This window comes from Orcinus orca, chromosome 13 (genome assembly GCF_937001465.1).
Source record: "Orcinus orca chromosome 13, mOrcOrc1.1, whole genome shotgun sequence".
NCBI lineage: Eukaryota > Metazoa > Chordata > Mammalia > Artiodactyla > Delphinidae > Orcinus > Orcinus orca.
In genome coordinates, this window is record NC_064571.1 from 9,110,099 (window position 1) to 9,137,151 (window position 27,053).

Here is a 27,053-nt window from a genome sequence, read left to right on the forward strand (position 1 = left end):
GCTTCCCTGGTGGCACAGTGGTTGAGAGTCCACCTGCCGATGCAGGGGACACGGGTTCGTGCCCTGGTCCAGGAAGATCCCACATGCCGCAGAGCGGCTAGGCCCATAAGCCATGGCCGCTGAGCCAGCATGTCCGGAGCCTGTGCTCCGCAACGAGAGAGGCCACGACAGTGAGAGGCCCACATAACGCAAAAAAAAAAAAAAAAAAAAACCCACTTCCCTCCTTTTCTTTGATGCATTCCTCATTAGTGAGCATTGTCCCTTTTGCAACAGTCTGACTTATTGTCCTGTGCATTTTGTCTTTTACACCCTTCTCTTTTATTCCCTTTTTATTCATTGTAATGAGTTTCATAATGAGACATCTCCTGACATAATCTACCAAAAATCAAGCTCACAGACTGCACAACAATATGAATGTACTTAATGCCTCTGAACTGTATACTTAAAATGGTAAACTTTGTGTTATGTATATTTTACCACAGTAAAAAAATTCCAGCTGATAGAGAAATACAATGAAAATAATTTTATTCAAAACAATGAGAATCCCTACTATGTGCTGGGTGATGGGTTAGGGAGTGGGGAAGTGGGTGGGGCCTGGGATAGGAAATGAGTAAGATCTGCTCCCTGTGGTCCAGGAGCTCTCAGACTTGCTGGGGAAACAAACATATAATCTGCTAATTGAGCACCATAATTCAGAATGACACACATTGTAATAGACATGTGTACAGCCTGATTTGACTCAGGCTGAGCAGGGCCTTGAATGTTACACTAAGGAGTTTGGATTTTATCCTGTGGTAATTGGGAGGCATGCACGGTTTTAAAGCCAAGGTATGACACGGATAGATGTATTCAATTCCTAATGTCTTATCACCAGTCATCTGCTTTGTGTGGAGCGTGTAAAAGATCAATAGCTGTGACAGCTTTAATTTTAAAAAGTTGATCCCCCATAAAACAGGCTCATAGTCATATATCTCCTATTAAAAATATTTATGCTCAGGAAAGAAGGATTTAACTTTGGTCAAGTCTATTGGGAAGACAGAGACGCAGAGCTGGCAAGTACTGTGTAAGAAATGTGCTTGGGAACACTGAGAGCTCAGAGTGGGGCACTGCCCGCTGGCTGAGGGAGTCAGGGAAGGCCTCCAGGAGAAAGTGGGCTGGGGCAAAGGAGAGGGAACAGGGGAAACTGGAGCATATAGACAAGGAAGGGGGCTGTGGGCCAGATGGCAGATGGCTTTGTGTGCTAGGCTGAGGGGCCTGAATCTCTTCCCCACAGGTGATGGTGAACCATACCGGGCTCTGTTAATAATGATGGTGATGCTGCTGATACTGCAGTGCTTACTACATGGCAGACACTACTCTAAGAAGTAAGAGCTTTACCTGTATGGACTTATTTAACCCTGACACTCAGGAAAGTGCATGGGTAGATGGTTTAGATCACTTGGATGGCCATGTGGACAATGGTGGACAGAACAACAGTTGGGACACTTGCTGTGGTTCAGGGGAAAGACAAAGGGAGGGATGGAAAGGATGTGATGGCTTTGAGAAATAGTTAGGGATAAAACAATCAAGACATGATTATTTACTGTTTCGGTGGTGGAATTGCTGAGAAAGAGAATGGAAGCTGGGATGAATCTCACTTTTTTGGCTTCGGGGCCCGGATGTATTATTGCACCAACAGGTAAAGGATTGATTACTCTGTTCCATTTCTCAGAGGACTCGCTGAAGTCGCCCGGTGCCTCCTACTCCCTCACGAGTAATTTAGAAGTTAGTTTAATTTCCAAACATTTGAAGATTTCTCAGAAATCTTTCTGTTATTGATTTCTAGTCTAATACTGTAATGATAGGAGAACATCCTTTATGTGCTTTCAATTCTTTTAAATTTGTGCAGGTTTGGGTTTTTTGGTTCAGATTATCTTGCGAAATGTTTCTTTTGCACCCGAAGAAAATGTGTCTTCTGCTGTTGTTGGCTGGAATTTCTATAAATGTCATCAGGTCAAGTTGTTTGATCGTGCTCTTCAAGTCTTTTATAAATTTGATAATTTTCCTGATAATTTTCCAACTGCTGGAGTTGTGAAGTTGTCTATTTCTCCCTTCAATTCTATAGATCAGTTGATAGATCCGCACGGTCAGGAGGGTACTATGGCAGAGAGGCTAGAACGTTTGCGTGGAACTGGAAGAAACATTTTATCTCTTTAAATTTACTCTAGAATGTATAGACGAAACGGAAATCACTACGTATCCCAGCAGGCCTAGTGGCACTCAGGACAAATGCAAATAAGGGAATCCAGGCATTCGGCCACGCCCCTTTCCTGAGTTGGCAAGACAAACTGGTACTCAAGCCAGCCAATCGGAGAAATGCTCACCTGTGGGGGCGGGGACTCGACGAGAGCCAATAGGACGTGAAGAAGGTGGTACCATGGGCCAATGGCTTGGACGACGGGGCGGGCTTTCGATGAAGGGAAGGCAGTGGGAAAGATGGCGGCGGCCCTGGAACCCTCTGGGTGGTGGCAGCTGTGGCGGCGGCGTTTGTCGGCTCGGGATGGGTCCAGGATGTTGCTCCTTCTTCTTTTGTTGGGGTCTGGGCAGGGGCCACGGCAAGTCAGGGCGGGTCAAACGTTCGAGTACTTGAAACGGGAGCACTCGCTGTCGAAGCCCTACCAGGGTGAGGCGCCGGGGGCGAGGTGGTCGTGCTTGGGGAGAGCTTCCGGACCTGAGCTTGTCCGTAGAGGCGGGGGCAGTGAAAGGCTTCATGGCCCCGACGATGCTGCCGGCTGTGGGTGGGGGCACCGGGGCCTCTCGTTGTGTTTGGGAGCCACGGGTAAGAAGGGCAGGGGCCCGTTTACCCTCACCCCGACCCCGGAGTTAGCCCTGGGAGTTTCCAGCAGGTCGAAGCCGCACTCTCGGATGCCGCTAGCGCCGGGCCTGGAGGAAGGAGAGCTTAGAGTTGAACAGGAGGAATGTGGGAAGGGGAGAGCACTGCGACCGATGGGAGTGATTGAGGACCACTAGCAATGAGCCGGGCTCCGGATGGAGCTGTGGATGTGCTAGAAATAAAGAAGGCGGCAGAGGTAGGGTAGAACTTGGCCGGACTGAGAAGATAAAATTCTGTTGCCAGTTGAGACACGTGTTCTTCTCCAGTCCGGGAGCCCTATTGATGAAAGAGGCTGGTTAGCTTTGCTCTGTTTAGTGTTCGTAGACCGCTAGGCACAGCTTATCAACCAGAAAATTTACACGGTTAGCTACAAAGAAGACCAAATCAGTGTAGATGGCTTAATCAACACAAGTCTGTTCCCCACTGGAAGATATGGAGACAGCAAACAAACAAAAACACAGAGTGCAAGAGTGTATACGCTGCTGCTAAGGGTGATTATTTACTTAGCAGATGCATCCAGTGCCTTCTCGTTGCTAATACTGTGGGTTATACAGACACAAAGTTCTCACTCTCAAGGGGCTGATAGTCTGAAGTAAGGAGAAAAGTAGCTTCACTCTTGGGTTGTTCAAAGAAAGAATGTGATTAAGCCCCAGAGCCCCAAAGGGTCAAGCTCTTTTGGTATAACTGGGGAAACTTTTTATTTCATGGTGCTAAAATTTACTCACATACAAAATGGGGAAGAATGGATCTGAGCTGTGGCTACTGTGGCATGGGTAAAGTGACAGCTCTGATGTGCTCTGGGGTCTTAACCTGAGAAAGTCTTTGTGAAAGGAGACTGTAAAGATGGTAAAGAGTTGAAATGTTATGAGTGACAGAAGGTGGGAGATCGAGTGACATGAAAGGAAAAAACGGTGATGACTCCAGCTTTCGGAGGGTCCATGGTGGCTTTCCGAACGGGTTGGTGTTGAAGAGAATGAACTGATCTACTTCCTCTCCGTAGGTGTAGGCACAAGCAGTTCCTCCCTGTGGAATCTGATGGGCAATGCCATGGTGATGACCCAGTATATCCGCCTTACCCCAGATATGCAAAGTAAACAGGGTGCCCTGTGGAACCGGGTGGTAAGAATCTTTCTCCCTCCTGTGTGGCTGACCCAGAAAGTACTAAAAAGTTCACCAGTGGCATACTGACTTAATTTCACTGTCTATCCCAGTATTCTGTCTTCTGTGGATATCAAGGATTTTCATTTCAGAGATTATCATGACCTTCATAATGAAATCAGATATTTAGGGAGATGCTCTGTTGCCCTAAGTATAGCAGATAATCAATTTTGATTCTATTTTCTGAAAATAGAAAAATAGCAGTCTTTAATTCCTGATTGACCTGAGTGTTATTTTGCAGGTTAACTCATGTTTAATTACTTTGCTTTATGAAATAGAAGACTGCTCTTTTAAATTTATCTCAAGCTTCATCCCAGTACCACCCCCCCCCTTGTTATTTCCCTTTGAGTCCAATTTTAAATTTTATTTGCGTGTAAAAGCCACTTTGAGCCCTTGGTCATTTTATTTGTCCTTCTTCTCTGGGCCTTTTCTAGCTACATTGTCTTCCTTGAGGTATGGCGGCGAGAAGTGAATGCAGTATTCCTGGTGTGGCTGCACTGTGATTTGGTACAAGTGTAAGATGATGCTTTCTTTTCGGTTTCCAGGGCTCTTTCTCAATCTTTTATGACCACTTTTAGGAATGACCTTGGCATCCTTTAACACTTTCTCGTGGGTTCGTAGAAGCTAAGAACTTACTTGTACATGGTTTTTATCGTTAGTTGTAGACAAGTGAATCTCAGAAAAGGAAATGATTTATTTCCCCTGTTCATTTTGTGTGGCAGAGAATTCTAAAGGAGCAGTGGGATGAGAAGTTTCTACGTGGAGCTGTTTGCACAAGCTGGCCCCTTATCCCAGATTGCAGTGCTGAACTCAGTCTTGGACAGAATGCAGGGCAGTGTGTTCTGGTAGAAGAGGTGAAGGGCTGGCAGTTGAAAGACTTGGTTTCTCAATCTAGCTGTATCACAGACCCACTGTGAGCCCTGGCCGGTATTTATCCTCTCTCAGTTTGCAGTTTCTCCAACTGTTAAATGAGCTTCATAATATCTGTTCTACTTGCCCACCAGGATTATTGTGAGAATAAAATAAGGCAATAGACATGAAAAAGCTTTGGAAAGTTAAAATGGTTATAGAAATGTGCTGTTGTTTGTTACACCTCTGTTACAAGGTTCACTGATACAGGTCTATGGATTATAAATGATTGTGTCCAAGACTTTGCTGCTGTCTTGCTAGCTGTCTCTACGTAACCCTTTTATGTAGCAGTGATTCTAGTGTAGGATCTAGTTATCTCGCTCTTTTTCAGATTCTCTGATACCTGTATTTTTTGTTATTTGACTCTCAGAATGAGCTTTGGCATTGTTTCTGAGTTATTTGAATAGGATGGATTTGTTTGAGCAGTTCTCAAATTTGGCTGTCCATTGGAGTTGGTGGCTGGGTCCCATCCCCAGAGATTCTGAAATAATTGGAATGGGGTGCAGCTTAGACACTGGGATTTTTAAAAGCTCCCTGGGTGAGTCTAATATGCAGCAAAGTTTGAGACCCACTGTTAGACATAGCCCTGAGCAAAACTGCATAGCATTGCGCTACACAAGGCCAAGGATGAATGGCAGACACCTCTGGGCTCAGTGTGAACTTCTCTGGCCCTGCCCTCTTCCCAGGGGCATCATACCTACCCACTGGCTATGGGGCAGCTTCCTGCCACTGAATTTCACTCTTGCTATGAAATCTAAATGAAAAAGCAGGAAGATGAGAACCCCGAATGACAACACAGGGATTGGGCTCATCAGAGGAGGGAGAGCTATTGGAGATTTCAGGGTTGTTTGGTGAACTCAGGAGTATCCATACCCCTTTTATTTTTGACTATGTGCTCCTAATACTAACACTTTTGGAAGATTTCCCAGAAATTAAAAATGAAAACTGAAAATAATCTAGCAATATGTTGCTCAAGAGCCAGAACAATCTTTTTTTTTTTTTTTTTTTGGCCACGAGGCTTGTGGGATCTTAGTTCCCTGACCAGGGATTGAACCTGGGCCCTCGGCGGCAAAAGTGCAGAGTCCTAACCACTGGACCGCCAGGGAATTCCCCAGAACAATCTGTTTGGAGGGCCTTTGGCTGAACCACACTGGTCTATCGCTCTTCCTTCCCTTCTTTCTTCACGGTGAACTTTAACCAGGAGCCTCTGTAAATCAAATAACCACTCTGGTTTGAAAGTTGGTTGAAAGTGGTTGAAAGTGTTCAGCTATTTAGAACACTTAACCATCCACTTACCTCCTTCTCCATTTTTCCAAGGTTTTGATACACAATTCAAAAGAAGAAAAACAAGAGTCTGTTTGGTAACCACCTCCTTAAATGTTTTTCCACCAGAGGCTGTCCCTGTGCTGGGGATGGTGGTGTTCTCCTTTGGTGCATTTGTGCTCCTTGGCCGTGGGCCTGAGGTTGGTGGGGGCATAGCTTACCCCTTCTCAAGGGAACTCTGGGGTGCCCCTCAGCTTGGCATAGGGCCAAGTCTAGCCAATTAGAGTTGTTTATAGCATCTGCTAATTATTCCTGGAGACCTTTGCAGAATGACTTAGCTTATCTTTTTCTTTTGTAATGAATGGGGCTTTGACCCTTCTTGAAATCCAAGGTTTTTAGAGTCTTTCTGTCAGAGGGGTGATCTTAAGTTGCAGATGAGTGTTAATTAATCAGCCACCTCTGCTCTGTAAGCTGAGATCCTTTGCTGGGTGGATGTAGGATCACGGTGCTCTAACACAAAGTTCTCTTGTCTTTTCCAACCGTGGAGTGCTATCCTGTTTCTGTTGGGAGATGGTGAAGATAATGGGGAGGTTTATTCACTTTTCATATTAAATATCATATACAGTTGAATGGCTCAATCTGTTTAATTTTACCACACGAACACTTAGCAAGTCTTAGATCTCGGTTTTACCCCTTAGCCTCATGTCACCTGCGTTTGTGTTTTCCGAGTCTGTAGACTGTGGATGAGGGCCTGAGGGCTTCATGTTTCATGTTCCTCACTGATTCTAGGGTCTTTTTCACTTTAGCCATGTTTCCTGAGAGACTGGGAGTTGCAGGTGCACTTCAAAATCCACGGACAAGGGAAGAAGAACCTGCACGGGGACGGCTTGGCGATCTGGTACACAAAGGATCGGATGCAGCCAGGTACTGGGACCCTGGGTTGCTCTTGTGGGGTGTGTGACAGGCCTGCTTTTTTTGTGTGCCCTCTTTTTGAGAAGAGTGCGTCTCCACAGTGCCAGCGGTTTTCCCTCTCCCTTGATGTCTGTAGATAAAGACTGGCCTGTCTAGTCTCTAGAATGGGGTCTGAGTCCTAAAAGCAGCTGAACTTGACTCATCCCGGGTGATTTCTTGCTAATTGGTAACTTCCACTTTCCCTTTGAAACCTCCTGGCCCGTTGGCCGGAGGAAAGCACTGCCTGTCCCGAACACTGACATTGGGCATGCTGGTTTCTTCTGGGCATGCGTAGTGACCGATCTCAGAACTCCTGAGTCAGGAGAAAGGAGAAGAGTTATCTATTTTTCCTTGTTGTGTGGGAGCCATTGCTCCAAGTTGTGGCAAAACTCAGCCTGATTTGACCTGATCTCTTCTGCAACAAGAAGTGGAAACTTGGGAATTCAGTTCTCTCAGGGGTGTAGTCGTCACCAAGTGTTTGTGAAGCAGAATTCTTTAGGGGCGCCTTAGCAACCAGTTTGGATCAGGGAGCAACTGGGGTACTAAACAGGGTGGTGCTGGCCTTCTCTCTTTCCCCGCCTTTAATGACAGACAACTGCAGGTGCTTACTGGGTGCTTGTTACAGGCCGTGCCCTTCACTGGGTGCTTTTACAGCTGTTTCCTCATCTTAAGGAGAGGCTGGGGAGTCTTTTGAATTTCATTTTTTCCTCTATCATAGTGATGTATTATTCCTTTATCAACTCTTGGCTTTATTTCACTGTTCATCATCTGTTCTCTCTCTCTAGGGCCTGTGTTTGGAAACATGGACAAATTTGTGGGGCTGGGAGTATTTGTAGACACGTATCCCAATGAGGAGAAGCAGCAAGAGGTAATGGCAAGTGTCAGAGCTTAGGTCAGCTGCCCTGACGTCACAGCCCTTTGCCTTAGGAATGTTGTTCAAGAGGAAACAGAGGGGAAAGAAAGTGAGGGGTTCGGTTCTATTTTCTTCACCTGCTGAACTTCAAGAGTTAATGTCTCTGTCAGGGTGTTTTCTAGATAGAGCTGTTTATGGTGCACAGTCTTGGGAATGGCTCTCGCGAATGGGGCTTTTTCTTTAGTGTTAACAGTGTGCTCTCTTGTGCACGTTGGGAGCCCCTAGGCTTGAGCATGCGTGGCTGGTTGGTGCACCTAGGCCAGCACAGAGCAAGCTGAATTTATGTACCCCCACTCCCCTGACGTACTGTATCACTGCTGAGCTCTCTTCTGCAGCTGCTCCCCCTTGCCAGCATCCTCTTCTTCTTCCTCTTCTCAGAGGACTGCACAGCAAGTCTCCTCTCCTCTAGGAAAGGCTGTAGAAAGAAATTGGTGAAATCTCAGCATTTTGTTGAAATCCAGTATCTGGCTGTTGGCAGAAGCTTCTTGTTGTTAGCTGACCCTGAGTGTTCTTAAGTACTGTCTTACACTAGCAACAGGTCTGTGCTCGCTCTCTGCCTAACGGCCCTAAGAGCAAATGGTGGGAAGATGATTAGGACACGTTGTTGCTGGGTATCCTGTTGCTAAATAATATTTAGAAAGGAGGGCAGGATTAGGAATGGAGGCAGAACTTACTGTACTTTTTTCCCCAAAAGTTCCTTATGAAAAATTTCAAACTTATAAAAAAATTGGATGAACAGATCATTGTATATACAACACCCAGATTCAACAGTTTTTCACATTCCCCACAGAGTTCTGCTTAGAGGAAGTGGAAAGTGAGACCTGAGTTAGGAGAGGAACCTTTGTTGTGGGTCAGTTATAGACTTGCTTCTCCACGTTGCTTCTGGGCTCTTCTTCCATCCATCAGACCTCAAGCACTTTCAAGGTGCCAGGCCCTGGGAATTAGCGAGACCAGCACAGTCCTTGCACTTAGTAGCAGGGGTGCTGATGTAGTAGTGGGGGTGCTCCAAGGGGGGGCTATAGGAAGACCCAGCAGGAGCATCTAACCTGGGGTGGGACAGTGGTGGTGGGGACAGTGGTTGGGAAAGACTTCTTCCAGGAAGTGACATTGATGTTGAAATCTGCAGACTTAGGAACCAGTGCAGAGGGAAAAGCCATGTGTTAAGGTGATAAAGTTAGAGAAGGGAAAGTGGATGTGAGGGGGAAAAGGGGGGTCAGGGAGAGATGAGGGTAGAAAGAAAAACAGGGCCCTCGGTCTCGCCATGTTCCAGGGCTGCCATTCACATTGCATTCTTTGCTGCTAACACTCTTCCCTCTTGAGCAAGTTAACTGGCCCGTGAGATTGAGCAGCGTCTCCTTGGGGAGTTGGTGACTTGGCTGTTTAGACCTGCAGCAGAGCAACCTGAATGTAGGTGACTCGTCCTCACCGTGCACATTGTGGGGCAGGTTCTGAAGGGTGGTGTGTCTGTTGGGGAGTCTGGGTTTCTAAGTATTTAAGGGGGTAAGTGCATTAAAGGATTTTAATGAGGGGAATGTCATGAGAAGGTTTGCAGTCCCGCTGAAGAAATAGTGGTGGTAGTTAGAAATACATCTGAATAAGAGGTGTGGGCTTCAGGGCTTGACTAGAGTTTTTTTGTTTTTTTTTTTTTTTTTTTTTGCGGTACGTGGGCCTCTCACTGCTGTGGCCTCTCCCATTGCGGAGCACAGGCTCCGGATGTGCAGGCTCAGCAGCCATGGCTCACGGGCCCAGCCGCTCTGTGGCACGTGGGATCCTCCCGGACCGGGGCACGAACCCGCGTCCCCTGCATCGGCAGGCGGACTCCCAACCACTGCGCCACCGGGGAAGCCCTTGACTAGAGTTTTAAACGTGGCTCCCTGTTTCTCCCAGAAATAAATCGTTCAAACTCTTTTAGCTTCCATTTCTCCATCAGATAGAAGTAATTCTGGTTGAGAGGGCAGATCTGATGGGCCTTATTTTGTAAGGAGAGTAGATGTTAATCAAAAAAAATTAGTTTCAGATGGTAAAAATCGGGACTTCTTTTCTGCCTTACTCCCAGCTGCACTTGGAATTACCTGGAGAGCATTTAAAACGATTGATGTCCAGGCCCCGAGGTCAGAGAGCCTGATGCTGTCCTGATTGCCCAGGTGCAATCTGGGCAACCTTACTTTTTCAAAGATCTCCAGGTGAGAGTCCCATACATAACCAGGTTGAAGAACCCCTGGATCAACGTCAGGTCATTGTTTCCTTATTATTTATTAAACAAATTTATTAAAACTAAATTAAAAAAACGAATAAAAGCAGTTTCTGTTTTTCAGTGGCTGTTATGTGCCAGGTACTTTGCAGTTATTATTTTGATTCTCATCAAATCTCCTTATAGTCAATATTATTTTTCCCATTTTACCAATGCATAAACAGAAGACTGGAGAAGTGTCTTGTCTAAGGTGACAGCCAGTATAAGGTGGAGCCAGATTTTGAACACTGGTCCACCTGATTCCACAGGCTGCACTTGTAATTATGGTGCTCTGCCACCTCCCATCCGTTTTTTCCTTATGCCAGGATGATTTCCTTGAGAACGGAGATATTCATTCTCAGAGTGATCTCCTCTGCAATTTCAGTTCTCAGAGCTTATGCTCAGTGCAGAGAGTGGGGAAGGTGTACTCCTCTCTACATCCCAATGACCTGGTACTGTCTTAGAGGGTGAAGTCAAATGTGTTTTGTTAGCGGCATGGTTTTCTTTGACATCATACTTGAAGGCGCCAGGCATCGTTTTGAGTGCTTTTACATGTCTTACCTATTTATCCTAACAACCCCTTGGGGTAGATATTATTATTATCCCTACATTATGGGTAAGAAGCTGAAGTACAGAAAGGTTAAAAAAAACTCGTCAGTGACACCCAGGTAGTGGGTTTGACTCCAGAGACTACAATCTCTTTATTTTGCTCTATTATTTTGAGCTCATAAGGAGAGGGTGACAAATATAGTACCTTTTGAAAATTTGGAAACGTCGTGTGTTGAAGATGTGCTGGACGAGGAGGACAAGGAGCAGGCAGGAGGGGCTGTGGAACAATTCAGCAGGTCACTCAAGGCAGTGGCAAAATTGTCTCTCTGGTTTCTTGTTTCCTTGTCACCAGAGTGCCCTTGACATCGTTTCTCAGTTCACTGTCTACCACATTTGTTTATGAGGAAATATTGGGAAAATACTGGCAACATTAATGCATCTGAGAAGGGGGAGAGGGAGTTTAGGATTTAAGTTGTGTTTAGCCTTGGCTCCCTGAAATCTGGACACGTTGTTCAAAATCACATAACCTCAGTTCCCCCATGAGCAATATAAGAATTGTTGTTTAGGTAAGTCAAGAGCTTTAGTATTTGACGAACAGGGTACCACCTGTGCCACAGTGAGATTGTCAGACCATAAATGGCTGTTAAAATGATAGTTGAAGAAATAGAAAATTTGGATAGATTGAATTAGTAATTAAAAAGTGACTCACAACGAAAAGCTCAGGCCCAGATGGCCTCACTGGTAAATTCTACCAAACATAAGGTAGAATTAATACCAATTCTCAAACCCATATGAAAAGTCAAAGGAGCGGATGCTAACCAATTCATTCTTTGAGGCCAGTATTATCCTGATACCAAAGCCGGATAAAGACATCACAAGAAATGGAAAGTACAGACCAATATCTCTTGTGAGTATAGATGTAAAAGTCATCAACAAAATACTAGTAAACCAAATCTAGCAACATATAAAAAGGGGTATACACCATGTATAAATACACTATATTCTAGGAATTCACAATTGGTTTAATATCTGAGCATTAATATGATAGACCATATTAATAGAATAAAGGACAGAAACCATATAATCATATAGATGTAGAAAAAAGTATTTGACAAAATTAAATACCTTTTTATGATAATAAAAATACTCAACAAATTAGTAATAGAAGGGAGCTTAACCTGATAAAGAGCATTTATGAAAACCCTATGGCTGACATCATACTTAATTGTGAAAGACTGAATCCTTTCCCCCTAAGATCAGGAATAAGGCAAGACTGTCTGCTCTTGCCCCTTCTATTCAACATTGTACGGGAGGTTCTAGTCAGGGCAGCTAGTCCAGATTGTGAAGGAAGAAGTAACGATTTCTCTTTGTAGATGATGTGATCTTATCTATAGAAAATCCTAATGAATTCACAAAAAGCTATTAGAACTAATGAATTCAGCAAGGTTACAGGATATAAGATCAACATACGAAAATCTATTGTGTGTTATATTCTTGCATTGAACAATCAGAAAATGAAAGTAAGAAAACAATTCCATTAACTATCGTCAAAAAAAATAAAGTACTTAGAAATAAATTTAACTGAAAAACTTATACTCTGAAAACTATAAAGTATTATTGAAAGAAACTGAAAAAGAGCTAAGTCAATGGAAAGACATCCCATGTCATGGATTGGAAAATTTTGTATCATTAAGATGGTGATACACTCCCCACATTGATCTGCAGATTTGAGGGAACCCCTATCTTTCAAATGCCTAGCTGGCTTCTTTGCAGAAATTGACAAGCTGATTCTACAATCAGTATTGAAATTCAAGAGAACCAGAATAGCCTCCTCTTGATTAAAGAGGAGCAAAGTTCGAGGACTCACACTTCCTGTAATTAAAACTTACTATAAAGCTACAGTAATAAAGACAGTGTGGTACTGGCATAAGGGTAGACATATAGGTCAATGGAATAGAATTGAAAATCCACACATAAATCCTCACAATTATGAACAAGTGATTTTTGATAAAGGTGCCAAGTCAATTCAATAAGGAAAGAATCATCTCTTCACCAGATGGTGCTGAGACAACTGGATATCCATAGGCAGCATAATGAAGTGTTTCCCTACCTCACACCATACACAAATGTTAACCCAAAGTGGATCAAAAACTAAACGTGAATCACCAAAATTAAAAAGTTTTATACTTTGAAGGACACTATCAAGAAAGTGAAAAGACAACCCATGGAATAGGAGAAAATAAATGTGAATTGTATATCCGATAAGGGACTTGTAACAGTTCCTTATATATTCTAGGTACAACTCAGTAATTAAAAAGATGGCCCAAGTGAAAAATGGCCAAAGGATCTGAATAGATACTTCCCAAAGAAGAGATATAAATGGCCAACGAACACATGAAAAGAGGCTCAACGTCATTAGCTATTAGGGACATACAAATCAAAACCACAGTGCGAAAAAAAAGCCCACAATGAGATGCCAACTTTATATCCACTTGTCTGGCTAAAATAAAAAAAACAGATGATAACAAGTTTGGTAAAAATGTGGAGTAATTGGAACCTTCATACACTGCTGGAGGGGATGGAAAATGGTACAGTTGTTTTGGAAAACTATTCCATAGTTCTTCAAATGGTTAAATGTAGAGTTTATATGATCCAGCAGTTCCACTCCTAGGTATATACACCCAAGAGAAATAAAAACATGTCTACACAAAAAGTTACATGAATGTTCATAGCAGCATTATTCATAATAGCCAAAAATGGATCCAACTCAAATGTCCATCAGCTGATGAATGGATAAACAAACTATATCTATACAATGGGATATCATTCAACATTAAAAGAAAATGAAGCATTGATACATGCTTCAATGTGGATGACCTTTGGAAAGATGCTAAGCAAAAGAAGCAAGTCACAAAAGACCACATATTGTATAATCCCATATATAAAAAAACGTTCAGAATAGGCAAATCTATAGAGACAAAGTAGATGAGTGGTTGCCAGGTGCCAAAGTAGATGAGTGGTTGCCAGGGTTGGGGGCTGGGGTGGGGAGAGTGCACAGGGTTTCTTTTGGGGGTGATGAAAGTGTTCTACAGTTCATTGCAGTTATCATAATCTTACCTGTGAACATACTAAAACCCATTGAATTACAGATTTTTTCTTTTAATTAATCTATTTATTTATTTATTTTTGGCTGTGTTGGGTCTTCGTTTCTGTGCAAGGGCTTTCTCTAGTTGCAGCAAGCAGGGGCCACTCTTCATCGCGGTGCGCAGGCCTCTCACTATCGCGGCCTCTCATTGCGGAGCACAGGCTCCAGACGCGCAGGCTCAGTAGTTGTGGCTCACGGGCCCAGCTGCTCCGCGGCATGTGGGATCCTCCCAGACCAGGGCTCGAACCTGTGTCCCCTGCATTAGCAGGCAGATTCTCAACCACTGCACCACCAGGGAAGCCCCCGAATTATAGATTTTAAATAGGTGAATTGTGTGGTATGTGAGTTACATCTTGGCATTGCTAACTTTTTACAGTGTTGATTAAAACACAACCTGATCATCTTTTCTTGGCACCAGGAAGTCATCAGCTCATGGTCATCCATTTCTCAGGAGAACCCAGATGTTGGTGAAAAATTGCAGAGAACTCAGTAGCAGTCTTGGAGTAGGAATGTCTTCTCTCAGTTGAAATCAGAGTATGGTGGCAAGAGACCTTCCTGGAATGAGAGCCCAGAAGTGCAGCCCTTTGCAGCCTTGGCCCTCATTCATCCCAGTGAGACCTTCAGACCTCACCCCTGGAGGCAGAAACAGCTGGTTGGAAAGTGGTGCGAGCAGCTCACTGCTCTTCTCGGATCAGGCCAGCTTGGAAGTCTAGTTTGAGGGGCTTCCCGTATTTTTTTAATGTGATGATTGTTTTTCCTCTTTTGAAACTGAAAGAAAATTAACAATAATTCGCCGTTCCAATTGAAAAGCACATTCCCTCAAATCTTTATGTTGATGAGGACACTAATCCCTTTTGGTCTCTATTGTTGGTGGACAGAATTTTTACAGTATTAAAGGAACTCCATAACTTCTTAAATTCTCTTGTTATACTACTTGGATGTGACTTAGGGTTGTTTTTTTTTCCTCAGTCCTTGGTGAAGCAGTGTTTTCTAAGAGACACTCCTTTGGAAACTAGGTCCAGCAAGCTCTCAGATGTGATTAGGCAGTGAGGCTGAGCTTCATTGGTGAGAACTAGATTTCAGGGGAAGTAGAAATGTACGGCTTTCTGGTAGATTTGAATACAATAGGATTTTATATACAATGTCAGGAGATTCATGGGTTCCCCACAGTAGAACTATAGACAAGATCTCCTATTCCATAGAGTTAACAAGAAGTATTCACATACTACCGTAATGGTGGTTAGCAGTGAGATTAAGGTGTTGCCTCTTAGGCTGTGTTCTGCATCTTGGCCCTTGTAGTCTGAGTAGGTGGGTTATGAACTTCAGTGTTTGGGGCATACCTGGAGTTTAAGGTTTCCTGATTTTACAGTACTCTATTGAAGTCCCCACATTACTTGGTTTGCGTTTGTTCTAGTTGGGGATCACAACTAAGATAAATGGGACTAAAATCGTTCTGTGAGTTTAAGAGTTCATGATGATTAATGTTCAAGTATGTGAAGCTCTTCCAGGCAGTCAACTGGCCTGGAGGCTGCACTATTCCGTATCCTCCAGTTGAGGAGCTTTGAGACTTGGAGACAGAGTCACAGCTAGTCTAGTTTAGTAGGAGTTTGGGGGCTTATGGAGCAGGGGCCTTCTCATGCTGCTTAATCTCACTGATGTTACCCATTCTAAGTAGGATGGGTATTGCTCAGTTAGCCAGTCACCTCTATCCAGGTTCCTGCACAGAGGGTTAGTTGGATGAAGAGTACTGTAGGACCAGCGACTTAGAAAGTTTTGAAAGTCTGAAAAGTATCTGTCTGGGAAGTGGCAGTGAGTGTGTTCTTTTGGTGAGCCAAGGGGACGGTCACATGGAGGTGCTGTAGAAGAGGCATTTGTTTTGTTAATTCTTATTTTTATGTAAAAGCTCATTACAGAAAAATCAGAAAAGACTAAAAAATAGAACTATACACACCTTTCTAAAAATGAAAACATTGCATCATATTTAACATACTGTTTTTTTAAACCTTTTTTTAATTTTGAAATTTTTTAGACATAGAAAAATTGAAAGTGTGGTAAATACTAGATTCAGATTAATCATTAAAATTTTTTAATTTTGATATAATTTCAGACTTACAGATAACTTACAGTAATGCAACAAAGAATTCCAGAATGCTCTTCACCCAGATTTCCCAAAATGTTAATGTTTTAGTACATTGGCTTTGTCCTTTTCTTTTACGTGTATATGTGTATGTTTGTCTGTGTCTGTGCTCGTGTGTGTGTGTGTGTGTGTGTGTGTGTCTGACCTCATGCATATGTGTATATTTTTTCTGAACTACTTAAGAGTAAATTGCCTTCATCATGTTTACTTAATCCTAAATTCTTCACTTGTCTTCCCTAAACACAGTGATAAAAATCAGGAACTTAACACTGGTAAGGAATTATTATCTAATCTATTGACCTTATTCGATTTCACCAGTTGTCCCCACTGTGTCTTTTATAGCAAAATAAAACCCCAGATCCTGTGTTGCATTCAGTTGTCATATCTCTCCTTTCCTTTAATTTGGAGCCATTTTCCAGTATTTCTTTGTATTTCAGGGTATATTAGAGACCTAGGTTTTTTGTTTGTTTGTTTGCTGGTTTTGGTTGTATCTAAGTATATACCAACCATTGTTCCATACTGATTGATCTTGAGAGCAGTGTGTCATAGTGATTGAGCCAGGGCTCTGAGGCCAGACTACCTGGTTTCAAACACTTGTTTCACTACTTAATACCTCCGTTATCTTAAACAAGTTTTCTTAACTGTGAAATGCAGATACCGGTACTACCTCTTAGGGTTGTGAGAATTAAATGAACGCATATGTATACATTACTGAGTACAGTGGCTGGCCCGGAGTAAGCTCTCAAAAAACGCTAGCCATTTGTATTCACACCACTAAGTGACATTCCCAGAGACATTTTACCGACATCTTGGCAGTAGCTGGTGTGGCTCTGTGCTCTCCCTCTCCCCTCCCACCCTCCTTTTTTTCACATCTAGGTTCCAGGGAGCAAACTTGGCCAGCTTCCTCAACTGCACTAGGGTTTAGGTTGGTAAACCTGCTTTAAGAGAATGGCTCCTAGATGCTGGTTCATAGACTCGTATTGGTTGGTTACAGAGTTTCACTGGTTTAAGAATAGGAACAGTGAAGTGACTTTTCATAAATGTGAAATGTTTTATTAATTATTATAAAATTATATAGTTCTTTTTTTTTTGGTTTAGAATGTTCTTTTTAAAAATGATGTTTATTACAGATGGTTGTCCTGTCATTCATTATTATATTTTAATATATTTAGTAGGCAAAAAAAAAAAAAAAAAAGCAAGAAAAGGCAAACCTATTAATCCCAAAAACATGTTTAGAGATTTTAGTGGTCCATGGCAGCCAATGGTCTGGGAATTACTGCTCTAAAAGACATATGTTTGGCTTTGTGTTTATATATGAACACCTGTGAACAATATATCTAAAAATTCATTAATTTAGTCATTGGTTGAATGAACATTTATTGACTCCCTTCTGAACACCAGACACTGTACTAAATGCTTTACATATTTCATCTTCGTAATTAACCCTGTGAGCTGTGTATTATTCTCCCTGCTTACAGTGAGGAAATAGAATCTCAGAGAGATTACACAGGTGTGAGTGGTGTAACTGCATTTAGAACCCAGGTCTCCCTGATTACAGAGGGCCGAGTGTGCTCTTTTTTACACCTAGTGGTTCGCAGCCTGTGTGCTTTGCACCTGTGGAATTTTAGCATAGGATCCATACAACCACAAGTTCATGAGTCTCTTTTCAATCAAGTTGTGCTGAAGGTGCAATACTGTGTGGAGCGCCTAGTAATGCAAAAAGTTGAAGACATCTCCCCACCTTTCCAACATCAACCATTTGGACAATAGGTAGGAGTTCCTAATTTTTGATGACTCTTAAATTAGGAATGAAACTACCACCTTTGCCGGAGTCAGGGTGATTCTTCTGCCTTTGGTTCTGGCTATATATAGGCTGCTTTCCAAGGAAAGAAAATGAGCTGCTGTGTCAAATGAGTGGGTACCCGAGGAACCCTTCAAGAACTCCTGACTGGGCATAGAAGTTAAGATGGCATTTAAAGACATCGTTAATGTGAGGTGGAAGGTGGAAGGCCGAGTCAGGAGTTGCTGAAGTAGACAGATTCCAGCTCCAAAGCTGTGGGACTCTGTGTAGGGCAGTATTTCTTAACTTTGGCTGCACATCCCAGTCGTCTGTGGTGCCTCTTAAAAAATACATAGCCCCGTGCCCCATTCTGGACCTACTGAGTGAGGCTCTTTGACTGTGGGACCCACGTGTATGTGCAGTTGAAAAGCTCCCCCAGGTCATCCTGAGGCCCAGCTTGCCTCTGGCTGATACTGGCTGATTGGCTGCTTCACCAGCCTTGGTAAGGCCCCCTTAGGTTAAGGATCGCCGTCCTAGGCACACCCTTGAAAGTTACAACTTCAACTTTTTTTTTTTCTTTTTTTTTTACAACTTCAACTTCTGATCACAGGTGCTGGGGTTGATAAATGAAGCAAGGCTTGGGATCATCAGAGCTCACGAGGGCATTTTCAATCCCTTCTTTCCCTAATTGTTCACTGAAGTTACGGGCTTTCTTGTCAGAAGCCCATCTCTGTAAACTGCTGATAACATACTCATGATTCCCTTGTCCTGAATGATAGTTGTAGAAGAGTAGTTTTCCAGTAGTTTAATCATCCACTGATTCATTTCATACCTTTCTGTAATCCTGTACATATGCCACCAGTGGCACAAGAGAAGAGCCGCTACTCTGAGGCTCACCCCAGACCCTTGCTGTGGCCTGTAAGGGGCTGGTGTGAGCTGGCTCCCTCCTCAGCTCACACCAGCCCCTTCTTCACTAGCTGGGTTGAAGACACCCCTGTCATCTTCTGGTCCTTGAATATGCTAACCTCATGCTTCCTGTGCCCTCAGATTTTTTGGTGGATTCTCTCTAACTACTTGGGTCTCAGCTCAGATGTCTCCTCAGAGAGATGTTTCCTCATCAGTCTCTATTGTGTTACCTATTTTATTTTCATCATAGCATTTATCAGTCTCAAGTGATTTTATTTACTTACTTATTGTTTGTCCCCTCCACTCTAATGTCAGCTCCATGAGAGCAGATGTCTGCCTATCTTGTTTGCCATTGAGCGCCCAGCATCTGGGACTGTGCCTGGCTCGTAACAGGTGCTCACTAAGGATTAGAGGGCAGGAACGCTTTGGGTTCTACACCTTTGCCCACACTTCCTGTAGGGCAGGGCCGAGCTGAGCTTGTACAGGTATCTGTTACTGCTAGTAGCTTAGAACTGTAGCAGTTTTCTGGAGCAAAGCTAAACATGCTTGAACCTTGTGATTTTTCTAAGTCTGTCCTGCTGCAGCGTTCCCACAGAGCTTTTTCTTGCCCACATGTTGTCGGTTAGAATAACTGTTTGGAAATATATGTCCATAAGGCTCAATTACAGGGTAAATGATCCCTTTGGATTAGAGTTAATTTGATAGCCTCTCAAGTGATGGGATTTTTGTCTTCTGGGAAAGAGTTATATCCTCAGATCCTGGGCAGTAAAGGACATCTTGAATTTGGAAGAATTTAGCCCCATTTATCACTCCTGTCTCTCCCCTTGCTAAAGAAATACTGTAGTCTGGGTACAGACCAACTCATGGCCTGACTTTTGGACTGTCAGAGACATAAGTGAGGCCTGCTTGGAGAGTGTGATGCTGTGTGTTTTATAAAGTTTCGGAGAGTTTCAGGACCCCACGTGGGTTAGAGGGGTCTTCCTAGTGGACCCCTTTGAGAATCTGATGATAGCAGCAGACCCTCTCCTTAGAAAATGTACAAACACCTGTGCATATAGTTTTGCCTGTAGTTTTGAGGGGTATGAAGACTTGCGAAATGCCTTCCATGGACCCTAAAATTCTGTTTGGGGATTTAGATTGGTTTGCTCATCCACCACAGCTGGGTCATAGCTCTTCCATGGCTGTTTCTTTCTGACTTGGTCTCCTGTCTTCTGTGCCCTCTCTTGTTTTTATAATAACCTGCTGGACCCTCTCAGGCCCAGAAGAGACGATATTCTCCCGGAGTCCAGGTACTCAGTTCTTGACCCACCATGGCCATCCCGTACTCCCTATGTGTCCATCCAACATTTGCTACTGTTTAGAATCCGTGTGGCTATTGTCTCAGGAGTCACCAGTCTCCGATTTTGACTGCATCTTCACCTTGCATGTTGATTGTTTAGGACAATGAGGGACTCACCAAAGAAGTGGCATGTCTCATGTTTCCTGTCCTTTCATCCCCCTGCCTCTCTGCACTGCCTTAGCACTGGGCTTGTTCTGGAATGGTTAGCTCATTATTTCTAGGGAAGAATTTGCTCCACGAGTCTATTGGAGAGAGAGGACCTCTGAAGTAGGTGGGAAAATGGGTGGCATATGAGGAAACTTTCAGTGGGAGAACCTTGCCCTGAGTATTAGTGGGAGAAGTTATGTGTGGTGAAGCTTAAATGGGCTGGGTGGTCTTTTGACTAAGAATAGTCATCTGTGGCCGGAGAACACCACCTTGCAGCCTGGTTCTGGCACTGCCCTTTCTGAGTCCTGACCCATTTAACATCATATGCTTATAGAATTTTAGAATTTGAAAGGTGCTATCCTGAATGGAAAGATTTCCCTGATTGAACAGGTATTTTCAGAATACCTCTGTGTGCAAAATACTTGCCCTGGGGGGGAAGGGATGGAGCTAAGGTGGACACATGCAGAGAGGCATAATAAATGATTTTTCTCTTCAAGAAGTTTACATGGCCATTACACACACACACACACACGAAGAAAAACAACAGTCTTGTGTAGACTATAAGTGCCAAATGGCGATCTTTGGGAGGATTCCAGTCAGACTCCAGAGTGTCAGAGGGGCCATTCCAGATCCACCCCAAATGGGTGCAAGGAGGATTCCTGAAGGCAGGTGGAGAGGTCAGTCACCTCTGGGCCATGTCCCTCGAGTGACCATCTCAGTGTGGATTCTTGGGGGCTGCTAGTGATGCGACAGAGTGGTTGTCTGGTCTGCTGTGAGGACCTCAGCTTTATGTGCAGAATTCCTGATGCTGTTTGCACAGGTGTTCCTAAGAGTACTTCCTCACCGTTCTCTGCTTTTCCTTCCCTGCTTTCCCAGCGGGTTTTCCCCTACATCTCAGCCATGGTGAACAATGGCTCCCTCAGCTATGATCACGAGCGGGACGGGCGGCCTACAGAGCTGGGGGGCTGTACGGCCATTGTCCGCAATCTCCATTATGACACCTTCCTTGTGATTCGCTATGTCAAGAGGCATTTGACGGTGAGTCCCTGTTCTGGACCTGTTGGCGATATGGGCTGTCTCGCTCCCACTTCCGTGGCCTGGCCCTGATTTATCACTTTTTTATTTTTATTTTTTTGCGGTACGTCGGCCTCTCACTGTTGCGGGCCTAGCCGCTCTGTGGCATGTGGGATCTTCCCGGACCGGGGCACGAACCCGTGTCCCCTGCATCGGCAGGCGGACTCTCAACCACTGCGCCACCAGGGAAGCCCTATCTCTTCTTTTTATTCTAGATAATGATGGACATCGATGGCAAGCATGAGTGGAGGGACTGCATAGAGGTGCCCGGTGTCCGTCTGCCCCGGGGCTACTACTTCGGCACCTCCTCCATCACTGGAGATCTCTCAGGTACTGCCATGTGCGTTCCTTACTTGCCCTAACTGAGATCACATCTCAATAGGCAGCCTGGGTGAGGCTTCTCAGAGGGGAGAGCCAGCCATGCAGAACTCTGGCAAACAAGTGCCCTGTGAGCGCTTATCTTCCTGCATTCTCGTGTTGAGATCCCTTAAAAGCCCAGGCCGGCGGTTATCTAGCACAGTTGTCTTCGGGAGATGTTTGGTGCTAATGGAAAGCAGTGTTTGCCTCTACATCAAGCCAGCTCTTCCAGCCTGTGTTTTGAGTTCTGTGCTTTCCTATTTCTTGTGCCTCTTTTTATAGCCAGGTTCCTGTCCTTTCACCTAATGTGCTTAGTTCCCTTTCTCTTAACAAAGCTTTTCCTTGACTCTGCCCTCCCTCTTCCGACCCCCAGACTCTCCTTTGTGCTCAGACTTTTGAATGTGTTGTGTGTGCAGATGCTTGCATTTCTAAGACATCCACCTCTGTAGATTTACCCCCATGGTAAATGCTGCACTCAGGCCTGTGTCTCTGCCATGCTATTAGCACAAGTAGTTTTGCAAAAGCTCTTCTGTTTCTTCGCTGTTCTGTGTGCTTGCTGTTGGTCCTCTCTTCAGCTTGTTTGACCAATTGCTCTGAAACCCCTGCCTTCCTTGACTTATGTGGCGTTAGCAGTACCGGGCTTTTCTACTGTTCTCTCTCCTCTGGATTTTCTTCCTACTTGTTTCCGATTAGAAGCTTCTTTTATGTGCTTATTCTCTCCCTTGGCTTTAGCATCAATCATAACGTCTTTTCAGAAGAGGTAAAGAATTAAACTTTTGGTTCTTTTGATATAATGTATTATGAGTGAAGCTAGGATGAAGTAGAACTTTCTTCTGGCAAGAAAGAAAGGCAAATACCCATCTGAAATGGGCAGCATCCACTCAGTTTCAGCCGTTGTTGCCAATAGAAAATGTGGGCTCAATGAGGCCATGTCTTCTAGTTTTTCAAGAGAAGCTGGAAATCTGGATTTTTTTAATGAAATCTGATTTTGTAAATCCTGGCAACTAATTTTTTTTAAAAAATCAACCTTATTGAGATATGCTTTCCACATAACAGAAGTATATAGTGTGAAGAGATTTGACAAATATTTACATATTATAACCACCATCCCAGTCAAGATACAGAATGTTTCCATCAGGGAAAAGTTCTCTTGTGCCCCTTTGCAGGATTCCTCCCTTATCTTGCCTTCAGGCAACCATTGATCTGCTTCCTGTCACTTATAAGAGATTAATTTTGGCAGCCAGTTCTAAATACTGTGCAGGTAGGCCAGAACTGTGGGACATCTTACCTTGGCACAGGTAAGGGGAGGCACAGGCTGGAGATCTTTGCTATGGAATCTTGTTATATGACTCAAGTTGAAAGAGGTATCCCTGTCCACAAGTTTCCTGTGAGCTTGCAGGCTTCTGGGACCTGCTCAGTTAACCTCCTGTTGTACTTGTCAGTGGGAAGTTGTTCCCAACTGTTGGAAATGGCCAAAGAGTAATTTTTTGTTTATCCTAAGGAGTCCTTTGTTCTAAGTTCTTGGCAATAATGCCTAGGTTAGTACATCCATGTTCTCCACCTGTAGGATACCCCTAAATACAAATTGCGTCTTTCTATTAAGGTCTTTCTTGTTAACATCTTAACTTGTTTTGCTGTGGATTATTGGAAACTGCTGAGAAAGGACACATCACAGCTGTCCCAGCCTTTGATGCCCCTACATTGTGAGGAGCATCACTGTGGTTCTTTATCCTGTCCCATGGTTTAATCTCAGTCCTGGCAGAGAAAACATTTTTTCTAATTGAAGGTAAATCCAGTTTTTTTACCTGGGGGTCTGCTAAAGATTCTGAGAGTCCAAGCAGCTATAAATGCCATCCTAATAATAGAGATGGCAAGAAATCCAGTCTGCAAAAACCAACCTAGTAGCAGTGAGCACCCCTAGCACCCATATTTGTGGTCTCTTAGTACAAATACCAATACTAACGGGAACAGGAGCTTCTTGGGGAAATGGCTAATGCCGGGTCTAAGGTAGGAAATACAGGCTGAAAACTTCCTAGAAAAGCAAGGAAGATACCAAAAACTTCTGGGTTCGTGTAAAAGGACTTGGGAGGCAACTTCAGTAGGCTCCCACTGGATAAACTTGGGTTGGGTTGAGCTTCAGTAAGAGATACAACTTCAGTGTATTGAGACGCGTCAAGTATGTTTGACTGTCTGAATTTATAATGTTACTTTAAAAAAGGAGAGAAAAAATTGAGTCTCTAACTTCTTCATCCTTCTCTGGTAATTAATAGTGAGATTCAGGGTCACAGTTACTGCGAAGAATTAGGCACAGTCCAGAAGGGAAGTGTGTTCCAGGCCAATAGCTGTGCCCTGCTCATGGCCCGTTAAACAGCTGCTGTGAGGCCCTCTCCTGTCTTGCTTGTGTGTGTTGTCCATGTTAAAGGGAAGCTGTGGGGCTACTGTGTCTCCTTTCACTAGAAGGTTTTACGTGTGATTGGGGGTTAGTTCTTGTATCGTCTCTAAATTTTATTTTATTTTTATTTATTTATTTTTATAACATTGACTTTCCTTTTTTTATATATTTTATTTATTTATTTATTTATGGCTGCGTCGGGTCTTAGTTGTGGCTTGCAGGATCTTCATTGCAGCATGCAGGATCTTTCGCTGTGGCACGCGGGCTTCTCTCTCTCTAGTTGTGGCGTGCGGGTTTTCTCTCTAGTTGTGCGCGGGCTCCAGGGCGTGTGAGCTCTGCAGTTGTGGCACCGCAGCTCCAGAGCACGTGGGCTCTGTAGTTTGCAGCACGCCGGCTCTCTACTTGAGGTGCCGTGGGCTTAGTTGCCCCGAGGCATGCGGGATTGTAGTTCCCCGACCAGGGATCGAACTCGCGTCCCCTGCATTGGAAGGCGGATTCTTTACCACTGGACCACCAGGGAAGTCCCTCTCTAAATTTTAAAATTATATAGGTAATGCATGCTTGTTGATAAAAACTATAAATGCAGGATAATGTAGAATATTCCCTGTTCTTTGTCCTTATTTTTAGATGAGAAACAAGTTTCAGTTTTTTTTTTCAGGTCACTTTGTTAGCTGTGGATTAGAAGCTTGAACCAAGACATTCTGTTCAGGGTGGCTTGAGTAATCCTTGTTCTCTTTTTCTTTAGACAACCATGATGTCATTTCCCTGAAGTTGTTTGAGCTGACGGTGGAGAGAACCCCAGAAGAGGAGAAGCTGCATCGAGATGTGTTCCTGCCCTCGGTGGACAACATGAAACTGCCCGAGAGTGAGCACGGGGGATCCTGGGGAAAGGCCCCATGGCCAGTGAGGAGGCTGAGGTCTGTGGGGGTCTGGGGTGACATGCAGTACAGCTGGGCGGGGCTGCCTGTTTTCGGGGTTCTTCTCCGAAGCACTTGGAGCACTTGCCCCTGCTTTCTCGCTTGTCTCTGTGTTACAGATGAGCAGACTGTGGGCTGTTAGGTTTTAAATTGCGGCATCCGGAAAGGGAGAGTCTGAGCTCTAGCTCCCAGAAATGGGGACTCGATAGCTTGTTGGTTGGCCCTTCCCACCGGGCGGGCTCCCTCATTCTGACTTGCTTCTCTCTTGCTTTCTTAGTGACAGCCCCGCTGCCGCCCCTGAGTGGCCTGGCCCTCTTTCTCATCGTCTTTTTCTCTTTGGTGTTTTCCGTATTTGCCATTGTCATTGGGCTCATACTCTACAACAAATGGCAGAACCAGAGCCGAAAGCGCTTCTACTGAGCCCTCCTGCGATCACGACCTCTGTGACTGTCACCCAGGAGTATGGGAGGAGCAGGCACTGGCCTGAGCACATAGCCAGGCGGGTCTTCTCTCGTCTCCAGCAGCTGGTCAAGGACTCGGTTCTGTCACTGGAGCTTTGAGTGCCGGGACACTGCGTTCCCATGGTCACCCATGAGGACGTCGAACTCTGGATCAGGAAGCCCACCCCCCTGGGCAATGCTGCTGTGATGTGCCTTTCCCCGCAGTCCTGCCACTTGGGAGCGAAGAGGGATGGAGAGAACATAGGCTGTCATGATGCCAAAACCACCGGAAAGAGTGTCATAGCCCAGGCTGCCTTGTTGTTGGGCTCAGAGGACCCTCGTACTTCATTCTTAAATCTGCAAAGACTAGAAAACTGATAACTCCTCATACCGTCCAGCCATCTGTCCACTGGTTTTTGCTTTTTGTCTAAGCCTCTCTCCACCTGAGGAGCTTTCCTTGGAAATCTGGATGGAAACTTCTTCCCTGCCTTGCCTTCCTCCCCTCCATTCATTGTCCTCTGCAGATGCAACCTGAGCTGGAAAAGACATCTGGCTGCCTCTCTCTTGGGGCCTGGGGCTACACAACAAACTTGAGTTTCACTGACCCTCATTAGGTGGCCGTAGGGAGGGGCCATTCTGCTGGGGCTCACGGCTCTAGCCTTTGTTCTTGCGGGTGATCTTGGTTCTGTTGGTGTGGTCATGACCCTCCCAATTAGGTCCCTTTAGGCCCTCAGCCAGGTTTGGCTGAAAGCTGGTGTGCAGGTCAAGAGAAGCTTGGGAGACGTCACGGATGCAGTGGGACTAACTGTGAAACTGACTGCTCCACTTTTTGACACCGAAAGCAACACCTGTCACATGATCTGACCACGTGGAGATGTTTCTGGACTCTCTGGAGCCTGCTTAGCTGCATGTCTTGTGTTCATCATAATTTTTGGAAGCCTACTTAGAGTGTTCAAAATGTAAGGAAACTTTGTTCTTATAGCCTGAGCTTGGATACTGCCCAAAGAGGAAACCTGGCTTCTCTTTCTTAATGGATAAGGAATGGTTGTTGTAAATCTGGAAGCAGTAGACCCCCGGCATCTGTGCCTGGAAGAGTTCATTGTCATTTGAGCAGCCGAGCCTGAGTGTCCTCTGTGGGTCAGCCCTGATTCCACTGCCTTACCTGATGAGGGGTCACGTGCTGCTTACCTGTCTGCCCTGTGATTCCATTGCTAACAGGCCGGAGGCTCCCTGGAGGGCTTGGACTCTGAGCTCTCCTAGCTCTGTGCTTCTGTAGCCTGAGGGAAAGTCTTAACATGGCTGATGGAAACTAAACGTGAACTTCTGAGTGGCCTTCCTTTTACGGGTGGGTTTGGCTGAGCCGTAAGCCATCCACGCTTGCCCTGCCTTCTGGGTTGGGAAAGCCCTCTGCTCAGCCCTGAAGGAAAGGAGGGTTACCTTGCCTGGCTGTGGGTTTCTGTTGTCCTCAGCTTTCTTGTATCCTTCCCATAGGCGGTAGTGCTCTCGTGCAGGTGGGATGACAGTGGGACCCTCCTGACCTCCCCCCATGGCAGAGCGGCTCCAGAGTGACAGAG

The 27,053-nt window shown here is 44.6% G+C and overlaps 1 protein-coding gene and 1 non-coding gene across 9 annotated transcripts; one reads left to right on the forward strand and one right to left on the reverse strand.

The window, feature by feature from the left end:
* Positions 1–2,428: 2,428 nt before the first annotated feature.
* LMAN2L (lectin, mannose binding 2 like) lies at positions 2,429–26,799 on the forward strand. 8 transcript variants are annotated; one of them, XM_033401878.2, is made up of 9 exons: positions 2,444–2,594; positions 3,873–3,991; positions 7,009–7,126; positions 7,939–8,021; positions 20,070–20,102; positions 21,176–21,337; positions 21,589–21,703; positions 24,868–24,987; positions 25,317–26,799. In XM_033401878.2, exons 1-9 carry the CDS (start codon positions 2,453–2,455, stop codon positions 25,457–25,459), a joined length of 1,035 nt encoding a protein of 344 aa, XP_033257769.2. In that variant the 5' UTR covers positions 2,444–2,452; the 3' UTR covers positions 25,460–26,799. The 8 variants fall into 8 exon arrangements, with proteins under 8 accessions (XP_004277828.1, XP_033257769.2, XP_033257770.1 ...); XM_004277779.4 differs by having other exon boundaries at positions 2,447–2,662; XM_033401880.2 differs by adding an exon at positions 4,465–4,545 and having other exon boundaries at positions 2,448–3,991.
* On the reverse strand, positions 5,973–6,045 carry TRNAK-UUU (transfer RNA lysine (anticodon UUU)). The gene has a single exon. It is a non-coding gene; the product is annotated as a tRNA-Lys (tRNA).
* Positions 26,800–27,053: the final 254 nt, after the last annotated feature.

Coding starts and splice junctions, on each gene's coding strand:
- LMAN2L (XM_033401876.2), top strand. CDS start 2,476: ATGGCGGCGGCCCTGGAACCCTCTGGGTGGTGGCAGCTGTGGCGGCGG. Junction 4,031..7,008: donor CTGTGTGGCTGACCCAGAAA/GTACTAAAAAGT, acceptor TTTTCACTTTAG/CCATGTTTCCTGAGAGACTG. Junction 21,338..21,588: donor ATGTCAAGAGGCATTTGACG/GTGAGTCCCTGT, acceptor TTTTTATTCTAG/ATAATGATGGACATCGATGG.